Source organism: Propithecus coquereli, unplaced genomic scaffold (assembly GCF_000956105.1).
Source record: "Propithecus coquereli isolate 6110/MARCELLA unplaced genomic scaffold, Pcoq_1.0 Scaffold388, whole genome shotgun sequence".
Lineage (NCBI taxonomy): Eukaryota > Metazoa > Chordata > Mammalia > Primates > Indriidae > Propithecus > Propithecus coquereli.
Genome location: NW_012149596.1, coordinates 1,666,539 through 1,681,211, shown reverse-complemented (window position 1 = coordinate 1,681,211; position 14,673 = coordinate 1,666,539). Strand labels below are relative to the sequence as shown.

The 14,673-nt window shown below is 40.2% G+C and overlaps 1 protein-coding gene across 1 annotated transcript in view; it reads right to left on the bottom strand.

Moving 5' to 3' along the window:
- Positions 1-8,228: 8,228 nt before the first annotated feature.
- Positions 8,229-14,673, bottom strand: part of LOC105816776 — a 29,226-nt gene continuing 22,781 nt past the window's right edge. Inside the window, 2 exon segments of the mRNA XM_012652274.1 lie at positions 8,229-8,344; positions 11,587-11,722. Coding sequence (XP_012507728.1) covers positions 8,229-8,344; positions 11,587-11,722 — 252 coding nt within the window.

Sequence of the window (14,673 nt, the reverse complement as noted above, 5' to 3'; positions counted from 1 at the left end):
AAATAAAATAAAATAAATAAAGGGATCATAGTATTCTGAACAGGATAAGAGAAACACACACACACATATACACGCGCACACACACTCCTAGTCACAGTGAAATTTAAGATTATGAAAGACAAAGAAGAATTATTTTTAAAACTTCTCGAGAGAAATGGGAAGTTACTTACAAAGGAAGAATGGTTAAACTGACACCAGATCTCTCAAACATCAAACTGGAGGCAAGGAGACAAAGGTGTGATAACTCCAAAGTGCTGAAAGAAAGAAACTTTATATAGGGTGGAATAAAGACAATTTCAGGCATACAAGACCTCAGAAGGTTTAAGACATAGAGAAATGTTAAAGAAAACAATTATTCATGACACTTGTTAAAGATTGTAAGGAAGACTTTACTCAAAGGGAGTGCTATTGTGATAGGTATAGGGACCAACGCAATGGGGTCTTGCAGTGGGAGACTGACATAGGCAGGGCTGGGGAACCTGCGGCCTTAAGGCCACATGTGGCCTTCTATGTCCTTAAGTGTGGCCTTTTGACTGAATCCAGATTTTACAGAACAAATCCTTTCATTTTTATTAATACATTTTTGTTCATCTTTTATATTTATATTTTATTTTTAAAATGAACATATTTCAAATATGAAAGAATAAGTTTCAATGAAATAATGCTCCCAGATTGACCAGCACAATTAGAACATCAGTAAGCCATAAGGGCTAAATTGACAGCTGCTGTGCTCGTGATTTAGTTCTAACTTCCCCCGCCTGACTGGCACCACTGCCACATGAGGCTGGTTGGTGAGAATTTATGGCGAGTATGCCAGTCTGTTACCGGCTTTTGACAAGGGTGCACTGTGTTTCTGTTTGAAGTGGAATTTGTGAATAGTTGTACAGCTTGACAGTATTTTTTAATTCTGTCTGCTTAACAGCCCATTATGTCAAAAAAGACCAAGAGAATGCTGAAGGAAGAAAACAGATTTTTACATGAGGATTGGGAATTGCAATATTATCTTGTTTCTGCTAAAGATAAGATGATTTGCTTGCTTTCTGATACTGTAAATATCAACATTCAAGAAATTCAATGCTCATCAGCATTATAACACTCATAAGGACCACAAGTATTTTAAATTAGAGGGAGAGACGCAAAAGGTTGTATTACAGAAATTAAAAGATGAAAAGCAAAAGCGAAGACAATTCTTTCAAGCAGCAATAAGTCCTGGAAATAATGCCACTGAAGCAACTTATAAAATAGCCTATATACTCGGGAAAAAAGGGAAGGCAGTGATGTAGAAAATTGTGAAAGAATGCATTGTTGAAGTTGTAGGATCTTAGACCCTGATAACATTTCAAAGTACAAACAACTGTCTCTTTCAAGGAGAACCATAACTGATCAGCAGCATGAATTAGCCTTCAACTTAACAGAACAATTTCATGCAATACTTCAAAAGGAAAATACATATTATTCAATCACTTTGGATGAATCAACTGATACTACTGACTTGGTGCAGGTTTTATACTTCATTTGGGTCATAACAGAAGATTTTCTTTGCTATTAAGAGTTACTCGCTTTGGGCACCCTTGCAAACAGAACCCAGGGTGTAGATATCTTCAACAACTTTCAAGATAAATGTCATGAAGTTGGACTGAATTTGGTAAGTTTAGTGAGTGTATGTAGAGACAGTGCACCTTCCATGACAGGAAAACATGAAGGGTTTATTGCTCAGATAAAAAAGTATTAACAGATCCAGATGCTCTCATTTCTTTTCATTGTATCTTGCATCAGCAAAATCTCTGTGCTTAAGCTACTATTTTAAGTGACACTTTGCAACAACCTATAAGTATTGTTAGCTATATTCATGCAAATACAACATGGCATCTTCAGTTTTGTAACATGCTAAAGTTGAATGATGAAGTATTCAGTGTGGGTTTGCCATGTCATTCTAAAGTGTGTTGGTTATCACAGGGACAGGTGTTAGCCAAAATTTTATCTCTGTGAGAACAGATAGTTAAATATGAAGAACAGAATCGGCAATGTGAATTATTGAAAGAAGATTTCTACAGGAATGCAGGATTTCTGTGTGATATCATGTCAAATCAAAATGACTTGAATATTTCTTTGCAAGGTAAAACTAAATCTATATATGATATGTGGCAAAAAATCCAACCATTTTGAAAAAAGCTATCTTTTTTCAAAACATTTCTTCTTCAAAAGTAAATTTCAGATGAACATTTTCCCCAGTTAGCAAAGGTCATTGATAAGCAGGATGATATATATGAATCATTTGAAGACTATGCAGCTGTTACAGACCTATTAATTGGAGAATACAATGAAAGGTTCACTGGTTTTGAGAATAATGACATCACACTTGAATTAGCATTTTGGCCTCACCTAGTTGATATCACCAAGGCACCTAAAGAACTACAGATGGAATTGATTGAGCACTCACTAGATGACATTTTAAAGCCATTGTTTGATGCTAAGAAAGATCCTGTTGAAATATGGAAAAATGCAGAATACCCACGCCTCCATTAACATGCCCGAAAAATGCTTTCTTGCTTTTCAACTACTTATTGCTGTTAATCTACATTCTCCTACCTAACCCAAATCAGGATGCCCTTCAGGTCACAAATGACTAATACCCATCTAGAGGATCAACTGAAACTGTGGACCTCCATGCTGCAACCAAATATTCAAATGCTTTCCAACAAAAAACAGATACAACGAAGTCATTAAAGGGTTATTTAACTTTAAAATTAACAAATAGTTTTCATTTTTTGATACTATTAAGTACATAGTAGTTAGATTTTTGCAAAATAATGTACATTTTTAAGTATATCTAATTGAAGTTTCTTGAATGCAGCCTTATTTTCTAACAGCTAAATTAATGCGGCCTTCTAACATGAAAAGGTTCCCCACCCCTGAACATAGGGATTGACTCCAACTCCAACAAGGACAAGTGGGGATTTATAGCCAAGGAGCAGGGTGGGTGGTCAGTGGATGGGAAATAACTAAGAGAAAACATCAGAGGTAGGGGGATTCTGGCTAAACTGACTTGACAGGATTTTTGCTAAAACTGACTAAACAGGCAGAACCATGGGACCAAAGACAGAAGCCAAGATCAGGGCCTAGTTAGAAAGAGGACTCAGAGGAGCCTGACTCAAGTTTGGTCAAAGGAGAGTCTTTGTCAGAAAGCACAAGCAATAAAGACAACATAGCAGTAAAATTAATGTATGATGAAGGAGAATTTTTGTGCATCGCTTGGCAGGAATCTGCTTTAACCATTGTGATAGTTTATTACACAAATTGGGTCATTTTCATCATACCCAACTAAATCAGAGTTGAGGAGCCATGGGGAAAAAGCACTTGGGGCACATAGCACCTGCTCCAAGAATTGAATTTTCTGCAAGGCCAGTGGCGGAAATGGCCAGCTGTAACTCTAAGGCCAGTTTTACCTAGTAAGTGCTCAAACGACATGCAATGACTTTAAGGCTAGTTTTACCTACTGCCAGAACTCACCAATCAGAGTTTGCCAGCTCCCAAAAGCTTCTCTAGTGCCAGTGAGCATCCTTTCGAAACACATGTACACAACATTTCTCTAATAAAGCTCCTAACGTTATCTTTGTTCTTCAGAGGTACTGAAGATCACACTGCTTTGTGTTTATGCCCCAAACTGCAATTCTGTGATTCCCAAATAAAACGTTTAATTTAGAGATTTGTCTCTATATTTTTTTGTTTCGACTTTGACACCATTCACCATTAGTATGATATATTTAAAGGTTGTCCCCCAAGGTGAGTAGTATACTGAATTAAAAAATTCATTCTATTGTAATTCTGATAATTGCTTTGCTTTGCATCCTACTGTGGACTTGTTGGATATTTAGGCGGCTGTAAACTACCCAGAGAAACAGCGATGGAGATAACGAAGAATTTGTAGTGTTACTGTAAAAGAGTAACAGAAGGGGAAAATTGTAAGAGTAAATAAACATAAAATTGAATTTTTCCTGTTGCCAAAAGGGAAAGAGAATTTTCCCCACTTCGCTTTTCTTGGGGCATTTCCTTGAGAAAACTTGTATTTGTAAATCCTTCCTTTGATACGTAAGCTTCTTGCTAGCCTGTAACCCAGGAATGTCTTTCGTAAAGACGTTGGAGCCAGCTCTTTGAAATGTGAACATCAAGGAAGCTAGTGCCCCTGTTTCCCTGTTACCAGGGGAGTTTAGCCTAGGTGCCTTGCTCCAAGCTATAAGTACCTGCTTGTCACAGAGATACGAGTTTTATTTTTTCCTTCAGATAAAGGCAATTAACTAGCACAGATGGCTACTTCAGTTACCAGGTGAACTTAGGACTTGCCTGGGAGTATTTAGTTTTCACCCTTGGCTGCTGCTGTACAGTCAGGCCAATGAGTTGCATACCTGGACTTTCTGGTTCCTTCCACCACTTTTGGAATGTATGAAACACTACACCTCAAAGCGTGCGATCTGGTTTCCCAGACAGCTGCCAGAGGGGCAGATGATGCAATCTAGAGTGTGGAAGAATTAATGCCTTTGGGGTAAACTTTGATCAAAAAGAAAAGGAATTCCCTCTGCTTTCTCCTTCCCATGCACTGTTCCAAGGGTGGTTTCTTGGGGATATTTTTGCAGAAAAAGGCAGTTTGGGTGATTTTTGCAGCAAACTGCTCAGCTCTGTAAACTTATATACTTGCTCCTCTCCATCAGTCTCCCCTATGAAATCTTCCACAAATTATCATTTTATAACTATTGCCTTGTGAAGTGAATTTTCTCTTGGAGAATAAAACAGATTGAGTCCTGCACCAAAATGCAGGGGAAGCTGCACACAGCCAGGTTACAAAATATTATATTAATCTATAATAATACTAGGTTTTCTACATGCCAACAGTAACCATTTATAAAACAAAATGGTGAAAAATCACACTTATATAGTGACAAAAATAAGCAAAATAAAAACAGACCAATTGCAGCAAGATAGCAGATATAGCCCATGTCCCACCCAACAGCCCATCGAACTCTGAAGGAAAATGTTTTCAAGGATAAATTTTTAACAGTACAGGAAAACAAGAAAAGGTATCAGTAGGCCACTAAAAGTACTGAGGCATTCCTGGTAGACAGAAAGTAGGTGGGATCAGACTGACACAGAAATCCAAGGAGACGCTCGTTGCCCTTCCTTTGGCTCTCCCTTTGCTGCGACAATGGGTCCGGCTGTCATCTGTGGTATATGTACCAGGCTCTGTAAACCTATATCTTGCTCTTGCCCTATAATCCTATCTTTCTCTCCTCAATAAACCTCATTTTCATGCTTGCCTGAAAAAAAAAAAAAAAGAAATCCAAGGAGACAAGATCGCAGCTTAAATCACAGCAGGCAAGCGCTCCTTTGTGTAACAAAGCCTCTGAAACACTCCAAAGCCAGACTCAAAGAAATGCAAAGAGATAAAGAGCAGGCATGGGCCTTAGGATAATCATCAGGTAAATTAAGGTTCATTTGTAGCACCTGAATCAGCCAGATTCCCTTCCAACATCACATACAGATTGGCTAGCAGCAGCCATTTTTGCCTCTAAGATGAAACTCCAAGAATTATTCATTAAAGAAAGTGAACAGTTTGGCTATACCTTCTCTATAATACACATGAACATTAAAAATATGACCATGTATTAGGCCATAAATCCAATCTTGATAAACTGCCCCCCCCCGCCCCGGTAATAAAATGACAAGTGAACACAATACAATAAAACTAAAACAACATTATCTACTAGGAACGTTTAAAAAACACCCTTAAAAACTACTCAAAGATGACTGGGAAAACAAGTTTGAGCAAACTTGTCTACCTTCCCACCAATCCACTGAAGTGACAGGAAACATTTCATAAAATACTGGAACAAGAAAGGCTGCCGTCTGGGGACCAGAAATTTTAAAAATTCCTGAAAAATAGAAAACAGCTTAGATGACATTATAAGGGTGAAGAGAACCACAAGCCAAAACAAGCAGGAGAAAACAATTAAGAAGGTAAGAGCATATCCAGTGAAACTCTAAGCATAGGCAAATGGATAGAAAGAGCAAGAACTGGCAGGGTGCAGTGGCTCATGCCTGTAATCCCAGCACTTTGGGAGGTCAAGGTGGGAGGATCTCTTGAACCCAGGAGTTTGAGACCAGCCTGGGCAATAGCAAGACCCCATCTCTACAAAAATTTTTTTTAAAAAAATTAGCCCGGCGTGATGGGCTTCCTTGGGGTCGCTGATCTCTTCATATGCTACTAGATTCTTTCTTTCCCACAGCCGGTGGGTCCAGACATTTTTATCCCCCTGTAGTCCCAGATACTGGAGAGGCTGAGGAAGGAGGATCACTTGAGACCAAGAGTTGGAGGCTGCAGTGAGCTCAGCCCACCCCAGCCCCCACGCTCTTGGTTGTGAGGCCCTTGGTGGGCACTCTCATGCCTCTGTGCAGTGGACTTTTCCATCTGTTGCTTCCCTACATCAAGACTAAGTGGATTCTTCTATTCCTGTCCACCACATGGCCTATAGTGGTCCCTTCTTCCCGATTCCTCCACGTTTCCCAGTTGACAGTTTCATCTGTCTCCTCCTATACACTCTCAAGTGGATTGTCCCAGCCCCTGAACCTGAAGATTGTTCAGAGAGCCAAAGGGCCAGTACACCCAACCACCTGAGAATCCTGCTCCAGGACTGGGGTGGACGGTGTCTATCAAGATAAAAACTGAAAACATCCTCCACTAGAATCCCAACTCCACGTGGGCAGGGGTATTGTCTGCCTTGTTCCCTGATGTCTCTCCAGCACCTAGAACAGCGCTCGGCATAGAGTACATGTTCATTAGGTGTTTGTTGTATAGATGACTCCTTTGACACAGCAACTCCACTGCTAGGAACCTGTCCTAAAGAAACACCCACACATGTGCACAGAGCTGTGTGCGCAAGCATGACAGAGAGTAAACAACTGGGAAAAGTTTGCAAATATTTATTTATTGACAGTGACTGATGCAGGGTAAACAATAGGGGTTTGCAGCGAGGAGCACTCGCTGAACAGGAAACAAGTGTTTGTATGTGTGTGTAAATGCAAAGAAAAAAGTCTGGAATTAAACACAGACCTTTCCTCAGTAGTTCTTTTTTTTTTTTTTTGAGACAGAGTCTCACTCTGTTCCCAGGCTAGAGTGCCGTAGCGTCAGCCTAGCTCACAACAACCTCAAACTCCTGGGCTCAAGTGATCCTTCTGCCTCAGCCTCCTGAGTAGCTGGGACTACAGGCATGCGCCACCATGCCTGGCTAATTTTTTCTATTTTTAGTTTTTGGCCAATTTCTTTCTATTTTTAGTAGAGACCGGGTCTTGCTCTTGCTCAGGCTGGTCTTGAACTCCTGACCTTGAGCGATCCTCCCGCCTTGGCCTCCCAGAGTGCTAGAATTACAGACGTGAGCCACCACACCCGGCCTCCTCAGTAGTTCTATCTGGGGAGAGAGAAGGGTAGTGTTTTCTGTGCAGAGAATTTCTGACACTGCTTGTTTTCTAAGGTAGGTGCATGGATACACAGACACAAAAATTCAGTAGGTATGTCTTGCTCATCAATGAAATACTAATATCTAACAGAATGCTTGGCATATAGTAAGAAAAACAATGCTAAACTTTTCACTGTTGTGAACTCTTCCTTTCACTTGCTATATTCCTGATGGCCAGGAGTTCACAGCCATGCCCGTGTTCGTGAAAGGCCATCAGGTTCTGCTTCTCATCACGGGCATGTGTCACATCCCTGAAGCAGAGGCAAAGAAAGAGAAGGAAAATAAGTAGCAGTGAGTTCCTACCACCTGATAACTCAATGCTCAATTCCTCCTGACCTGCAGAGCTCACACACTCTGATTCTGGCCTACCCCCGGACCTGCACGTACCTCCCACTGTTTCTCAAAGTGAACTTTCTGCTCATGCCACAGTGACTCCCTCACCTGGTTTATGAACTCCTAGGCTACAGGAAGGCGTGGCCTGCACGTCAGGGCTGACCTGGGGTTTGGGAGCCCACAGCATCCTGTGTAGGGAAGATCCCTGGATATACAGGGCAGGGAATAGGAAGAGCACTGGAAATCTCATCATTTAGCCTCAATTCTGCACCCCAGGGGATTAGAAGGGAATGATTTGGGGAACAAGTTACAAGATGGGATACCAGTACCAATAACAGAACAGCACATTTGCTGGGGTGTGGGGGATGGGCCGAAGGGTCACTTACAGAGTCAGTCTTCGTCTTCTTCTTCTTCTTCTTCAGGGTTGCTGATCTCTTCATATGCTATTTGATTCTTTCTTTCCCGCAGCTGGTAGGTCCAGGAATTTTTACCCTTCTTCTTGTATCCTATGATGGAGAAAAGTTGTACAATGAGGTTTGGGTGGGTTGGGGAGTGTGAGGCCCTATTTTGTCAGAAAAGGAGATGCCTCCTCTCTCCCAAGTGCCCACAGGCCTTCTACATCCTCTGTTTTCACATCCTGTGGCTCAGAGAGGCTAAGATGTTAGACCTGCACCAATACAGACCAAATGCCAGTTAAAGTTTTAGCTTCTGGCTCCTTCCACTCTCAGGTTTAGATTCCTAACCTCTTCACTTACCAGAACATTCACTCATGCCTTATTTCGTTCAGCATATATTTGTTAAGAGCATACAGGCATACCTTTTTATTGAACTTCTCTTCAATATGCTCCATAGATACTGCATTTTATTTTTAAAAATTGAAGGTTTGTGGCAACCCTACATCAAGTCTATCAGTGCCATTTTTTCCAATAGCATGTGCTCACTTTTTGTCTCTGTGTCATATTTTGGTAATTCTCACAATATTTCTGACTTTTTCATTATTATTATATCTGCTATGGTGATCTGTGATCAGTGATCTTTTATGTTATTATTGTAATTGTTTTGAGGTACCAAGAACTGCACCCATAGAAGACAGCAAACTTAATCGATCAACGTTGTGTGTGTTCTGACTGTTCCACTGATGGGCCGTTCCCTGTCTCTCTCCCTCTCCTTGGGCCTCCCTATTCCCTTAGACACAATAATATTCAAATTAGGCCAGTTAATAACCCTACCATGGCCTCTAAGTGTTCAAGTGAAAGGAAAGGTCATATGTCTCTCAGATTAAATTAAAAGGTGGAAATGATTAGGCTTACTGAGGAAGGCATGTAGGAAACTGAGATAGGCCAAAAGCTAGGCGACTTGCACCAGTTAGTCAAATTGTGAATGCAAATGAAAAGTTTTTGAAGGAAGTTAAAAGTGCTGCTCCAGTAAACACATGCTTGATAAGAAAGCAAAACAGAATTATTGCTGATAGGGAGAAAGTTTGAGTGGTCTGGATAGAAGATTAAACCAGCCACAACATTCCCTTAAGCCAAAGCCTAACCCAGAGCAAGGTCCTAACTCTCTTCAATTCTGTGAAGGCTGAGAGAGGTGAGGAAGCTGTAGAAGAAAAGTTGGAAGGTAGCAGAGATTTGTTCATGAGATTTAAGGAAAGAAGCCATCACCATAAAAGAAAAGTGCAACGTGAGACAGCAAGTGCTGATATAGAAGCTGCAGCAAGTTATCCGGAAGATCTAGCTAAGGTAATTGAAGAAAACAACAGATTTTCAATGCAGATAAAAAGTCTTATATTAGAAGAAGATCCCATTTAGGATGTTCATAGCTAGAAAGGAGGAGTCAATGCCTGGCTTCAAAGCTTCAAAGGACAGAGTAACTCATTTGTTAGGGGCTAATGCAACTGGTGTCTAAGTTGAAGCCAATGCTCATATACCATTCTAAAAATCCTAGGGCCCTTAAGAATTATGCTAAATCTATACTGCCTGTACTCTATAAATGAAACAACAAAGGCTGGGTGATAGCACATCTGTTTACAGCATGATTTGCTGAATCTTTTAAGCCCATTGTTGAGAACTACTGCTCAGGAAAAAGATTCTTTCAAAATATTACTGCTCATTGACAATGCACGTGGTCACCCAAAAACTCTGATGGAGGTGTACAAGCAGATTAATGTTGTCTTCATGCCTGCTAATACAACATCCATTCTTCACCCCATGGATCATGGAGTAATTTCAACTTTCAAGTCTTATTATTTAAGAAATACATTTCAGAAGGCTATAGCTGCCACAGATATGATTCCTCTGATGGATCTGGGAAAAGTAAATCAAAAACCTCTTGGAAAGGATTCATCATTATAGATGCCATTAATAACATTCATGATTCATGGGAGGAGGACAAATTATCAACATTAACAGGAGTTTAGAAGAAATTAATTTCAAACCTCATGGATGACTTTGAGGGATTCAAGACTGCAGTGGAGGAAGTCACTGCAGATGTAGTGGAAATATCAAGAGAACTAGAATTAAAAGCAGAACCTGGAAATGTGACTGAATTTCTCATGATCAAACTTGAACAGATGAGGAGTTGCTTCTTAGGGATGAACGAAGAAAGTGGTTTCTTCAGATGGAATCTACTCCTGAAGATGCTGTGAACATTGTTGAAATGACAACAAAGGAGTAAGAATGTGACATAAATTTAGTTGATAAAGCAGTGGCAGGTTTTGAGACAACCAACTCCTATTTTGAAAGATGTTCTGTGGATAAAATGCTATCAAACAGCGTTGCATACTGCATAGAAATCTTTCATGAAAGGAAGAGTTAATCGATGCAGCAACATTGTTGCTTCAACTTCATTCAAAGCAACTTCATTGTTGTTTTATTTTAAGAAATTGTCACAGCCACCCCAACCTTCAGCAACCACCAACCTGATTAGTCAGCAGCCATCAACATTGAGGCAAGACCCTCTATCAGCAAAAAGATTAGGACTTGCTGAAGGCTCAGATGATTTTTAGCACTTTTTAGCAGTAAAGTGTTTTTAAATTAAGATATGTGCTTTTTGAGACATAATGCTATTGTGCACCTAATAGACTACATACAGTATAGTGTAAACACAACTTTCATATGCACCGGGAAACCAAAAAATGTGTTTGACTTGCTTTATTGCAGTGATTTGGAACTGAACCCACAATACTCTGAAGTATGCCTGTATTAGGTGTCAGGCATTGAACTGAGTAAGGTATGTTCCCAGGTTATCACAGATGGAATTACTTGAATACTTTTCACATCATCAGGCCTTCTAGATTTAATTTAATGCCTCCAGGCAGGGCACGGTGGCTCACACCTGTAATCCCAGCACTTTGGGAGGCTAACGCGGGAGGATCACTTGAGGCCAGGAGTTCAGGACCAGCCTGAGCAAAATAGTGAAACTCCTGTCTCTACAAAAAAAAAAAAAAAAAAAAAATTTAATGCCTCCAAACAATTTATGAACTACGATTCTTTATTTCCATTTTATGGACTAGGAATCTGGAGCTCAGACAATTTAGAAGACTTGCCCAAAGTCACATGGCTTTTGTATGGATGACAATTCAAATTTGTGGTTCTGGAAGTCATGTTTTAACGTCTCAGCTGGTGCTGGGTGAGTTCTTCAGCCCAGCCTGCACCCAGGCCCGTCCAGGGTCCATGCTACACACCCATACCACACACACAAACATAGGCAGGAAAGCCAGAGGGTTTGTTCCTTAGTTTTCTCCTCTTACCTGTTTTCTTACTCTGCTTCCTAGAGGTTCTTGCTTTTCCAGTGGGGCACAGCTGTCTCTGAGCCCGTTCCAAGTCACGTGTTCCTGGCACTTCCTTCGAATCATTTCCTTTCTTTGCTGGCTTCTTGGGTATCACCTTCTTAATGTGAAGGTCACATATAAAACAGTGTCAATGGCATTTCTCTAATGCTTTAGAGCTTACAAAGAGTATTTTCACATGCATTACCTTAATCAATGTTCTCAATAACTGTGGGAGATCATTACACTATCTGTACCTAAATTATGAAGAACCTGGGAGGTTAGAAGGGAAAGGAATGGCCAAAATGAGTGGTGAAGGACTAGTTTCCAGGAATAGAATGCTTGACTTCACGCTCTTTCCAGACTGTCATTCTTGCAAAAAGCAAAAATCTCCATGTAATTGAGAGTGTGGTATACAGAAGATTTGGGGGAAGAATAGCATTCTAAGAATCCACAAGGTCTGCAAAAAGTGCTTCTATAAAATATAGGGGATAGTGTCTAAGCTTGTAGGCAGCGACTGGGATGGTAAATACAAAAACATACACAGGGGACAAAGCACTGGTGGAAAAAATGATGTGGGGGAGATGAATATAGGAAAGGGAGAGGAAAGAAATGGTTCACAGAAATTAATCAATTAATCTAGGCAGCAAAAAAAGCAGTGCCAGATGTGGCACACCAACCTACCCTGGCAATGAATGTGGAATTAGACAAGGTGGTACCTGTATCAATTCTGTTGTGTCAGGATGTGTCATTGGCCAGCAATCTTAAGCTACTTTTCACTGAGCTTTCTCATTTGTGAAATAGTGAACAATACATGTAAAACAGGCTAAGGGAAAATACTTTCTGAGCTTGTAAATACTGTTTAAATGTGGTAATAATAAAAATTAACATTTTTTCCATGATTCTTCTTTGAATTTGCTCTATAATGGTCTCCACGCTGGCTACCTGACTCTCAGATCCCTTTAACCTCTCAACTACAGTTGTGGAAATCACTCATTCAGTAAATATGCAGACACCTCTGAAGGTTCCCCTGGGCTGGGACTGGGGCTTCAGAGATGTCCCAGGTGCAGACGAGGCCCTCAAGGAGCTCACAATAGGGAGGGGTCAACAGTCAAAGCTATTCCCACACCGTGGGAGTGGCCCCGCAGTAGAGCAGAGGCCAGCTGTCCTTTAGTCAGCGTCTAATGGAAGCATCAGCCAGCTGTGTAGGGTAAAGACCTAATGAGCAACGCCTGAATTTCATAAACAAATGAAAACATGAATGAGCTTTGAAATGGTTTGGGGCACCGCCACTGGAACTCAGGCAAATTATTTAACATCCCTGTACCACAATAGCCTCAATTTTACTACTATTATTATTTTACTTATAAATAATAATAATATGCTCATTATTATTTGGAGATAACTGGAAACGACATCACAGAAGTTTTCATAAGGATTAAAGAAATTAATCTGTGCAAACTGCTTAAAATACTATCTGGCATCACTATGAAAACAAAAGAAGTATTAGCTATCACAATTGTGTTAAGTACTATCAAGCCATTGATGCTACATCAGGTGTTGTGATAAAGACAGGAGCAAAGGGAGGCAGTGAGGGCTAGGACATTTTGGATGTTCTCCCACTCTTACCAATGTTCAAATCCATGGAGGGACAAAGGTTCTCTGGTCCTTTAGATATTTGGGAGATACTCACCTTTGGGCATTTTTTCTGTTGCCCACGGGAAGCCCCCTGAGGAGGTTCATCTAAAAGAGGGTGATAAATCAGAATTTTTCTTTGTTGGTAAATATTTCCAAACCCTAGAAAGACTCCTGTAGCATCATGGAATTCAGAAGTAGAAGGTTACTAGTTTACTCATTGTTGAGGAGTTATTTGAGATTAGCTTTTGAATTATCTTTAGTAATGGTTTATGCACTTATTGGAGGCATCAATTCAGAATTTTCCTTCTGATGGTTTATAAAATGTGGACTTAACCCTATCACAGCTTCATCCTATTTCATTACATATCTCTCATTTTTTTCCCAAAGAAGTAAATTGGTTGGTTGGGAATTTGAACTGTATCCACTTAAAGATGTGTGACAACTAAAAATCAATTTACATTTAAAATGGGTGAGTCACCAGGCGCAGTGGCTCATGCCTGTAGTCCTAGCTACTCAGGAAGCTGAGACAGGAGGATCATTTGAAGCCAGGAGTTTGAGGCAGCAGTGAGCTCTGACTGTGCCACTGCACTCCAACCTGGGCAACAGAGTGAGACCCTGTCTCTAAAAAAACAAACAAAAAAAAAGGTGAATCTTACGGTATGTCGATTATACCTCAAGCTGTTAAATGTGGGATGAACCATGGATAATTTAGTCCGGTGGTTCTGAAATGTTTCCAGTATAAAGACACTCCTTTAATGTCAAACAATTTGCAGATACTCAAGCACTAGATTTTCAGACCTCTTACAGTGATCATGGGAGCTTGTAGAATCTGGCCGGTTTAGTTTCAGAGTCATAGGTCTATTGGTTATTCTGACCCTATCTTCTTACAACTGTGCTGTCAGAGCAGAAGAGCAAGTAAACACATCCCAACCCCTTTATAAGGACTGCGCATATTAATCGAATGTACAAAGAGCTCTACCCTAGAATCTGTCCCCTTTTCATCCTGTGTTGTCTCTGCTCATTGGCAAGTGGGAGTGCTCAGCGTGTGTGGTTGGGGGAGGCTGCTCTCTCAAACTCTCTTCCAAGCTCAACATACAGAATCACGTTTGATTGGGAGTGAAAAGATTATTTGGTTTTGATAAAATACAGGGAAATAGCTATCTTCATTACATAAGGTGTTAATCACTTTCTCTCTTAAGATATTTATCCAATACCTATGCACTATCAGAAAATTGACTGCAAGTTTTGGGAAGATTTACACTTTAATTAGAATTTTCTCAATTACCCTTTGATTCATTAACAGTGTTTAGCAAGAACATATCCTTTAAAAAAAGAAGTATTTCCATGAGTGGATTAATAAAATGTGGTATATGTATACCATGGAGTACTATTCAGCTTTAAGAAATAATGGTGATATAGCACCTCTTGTAT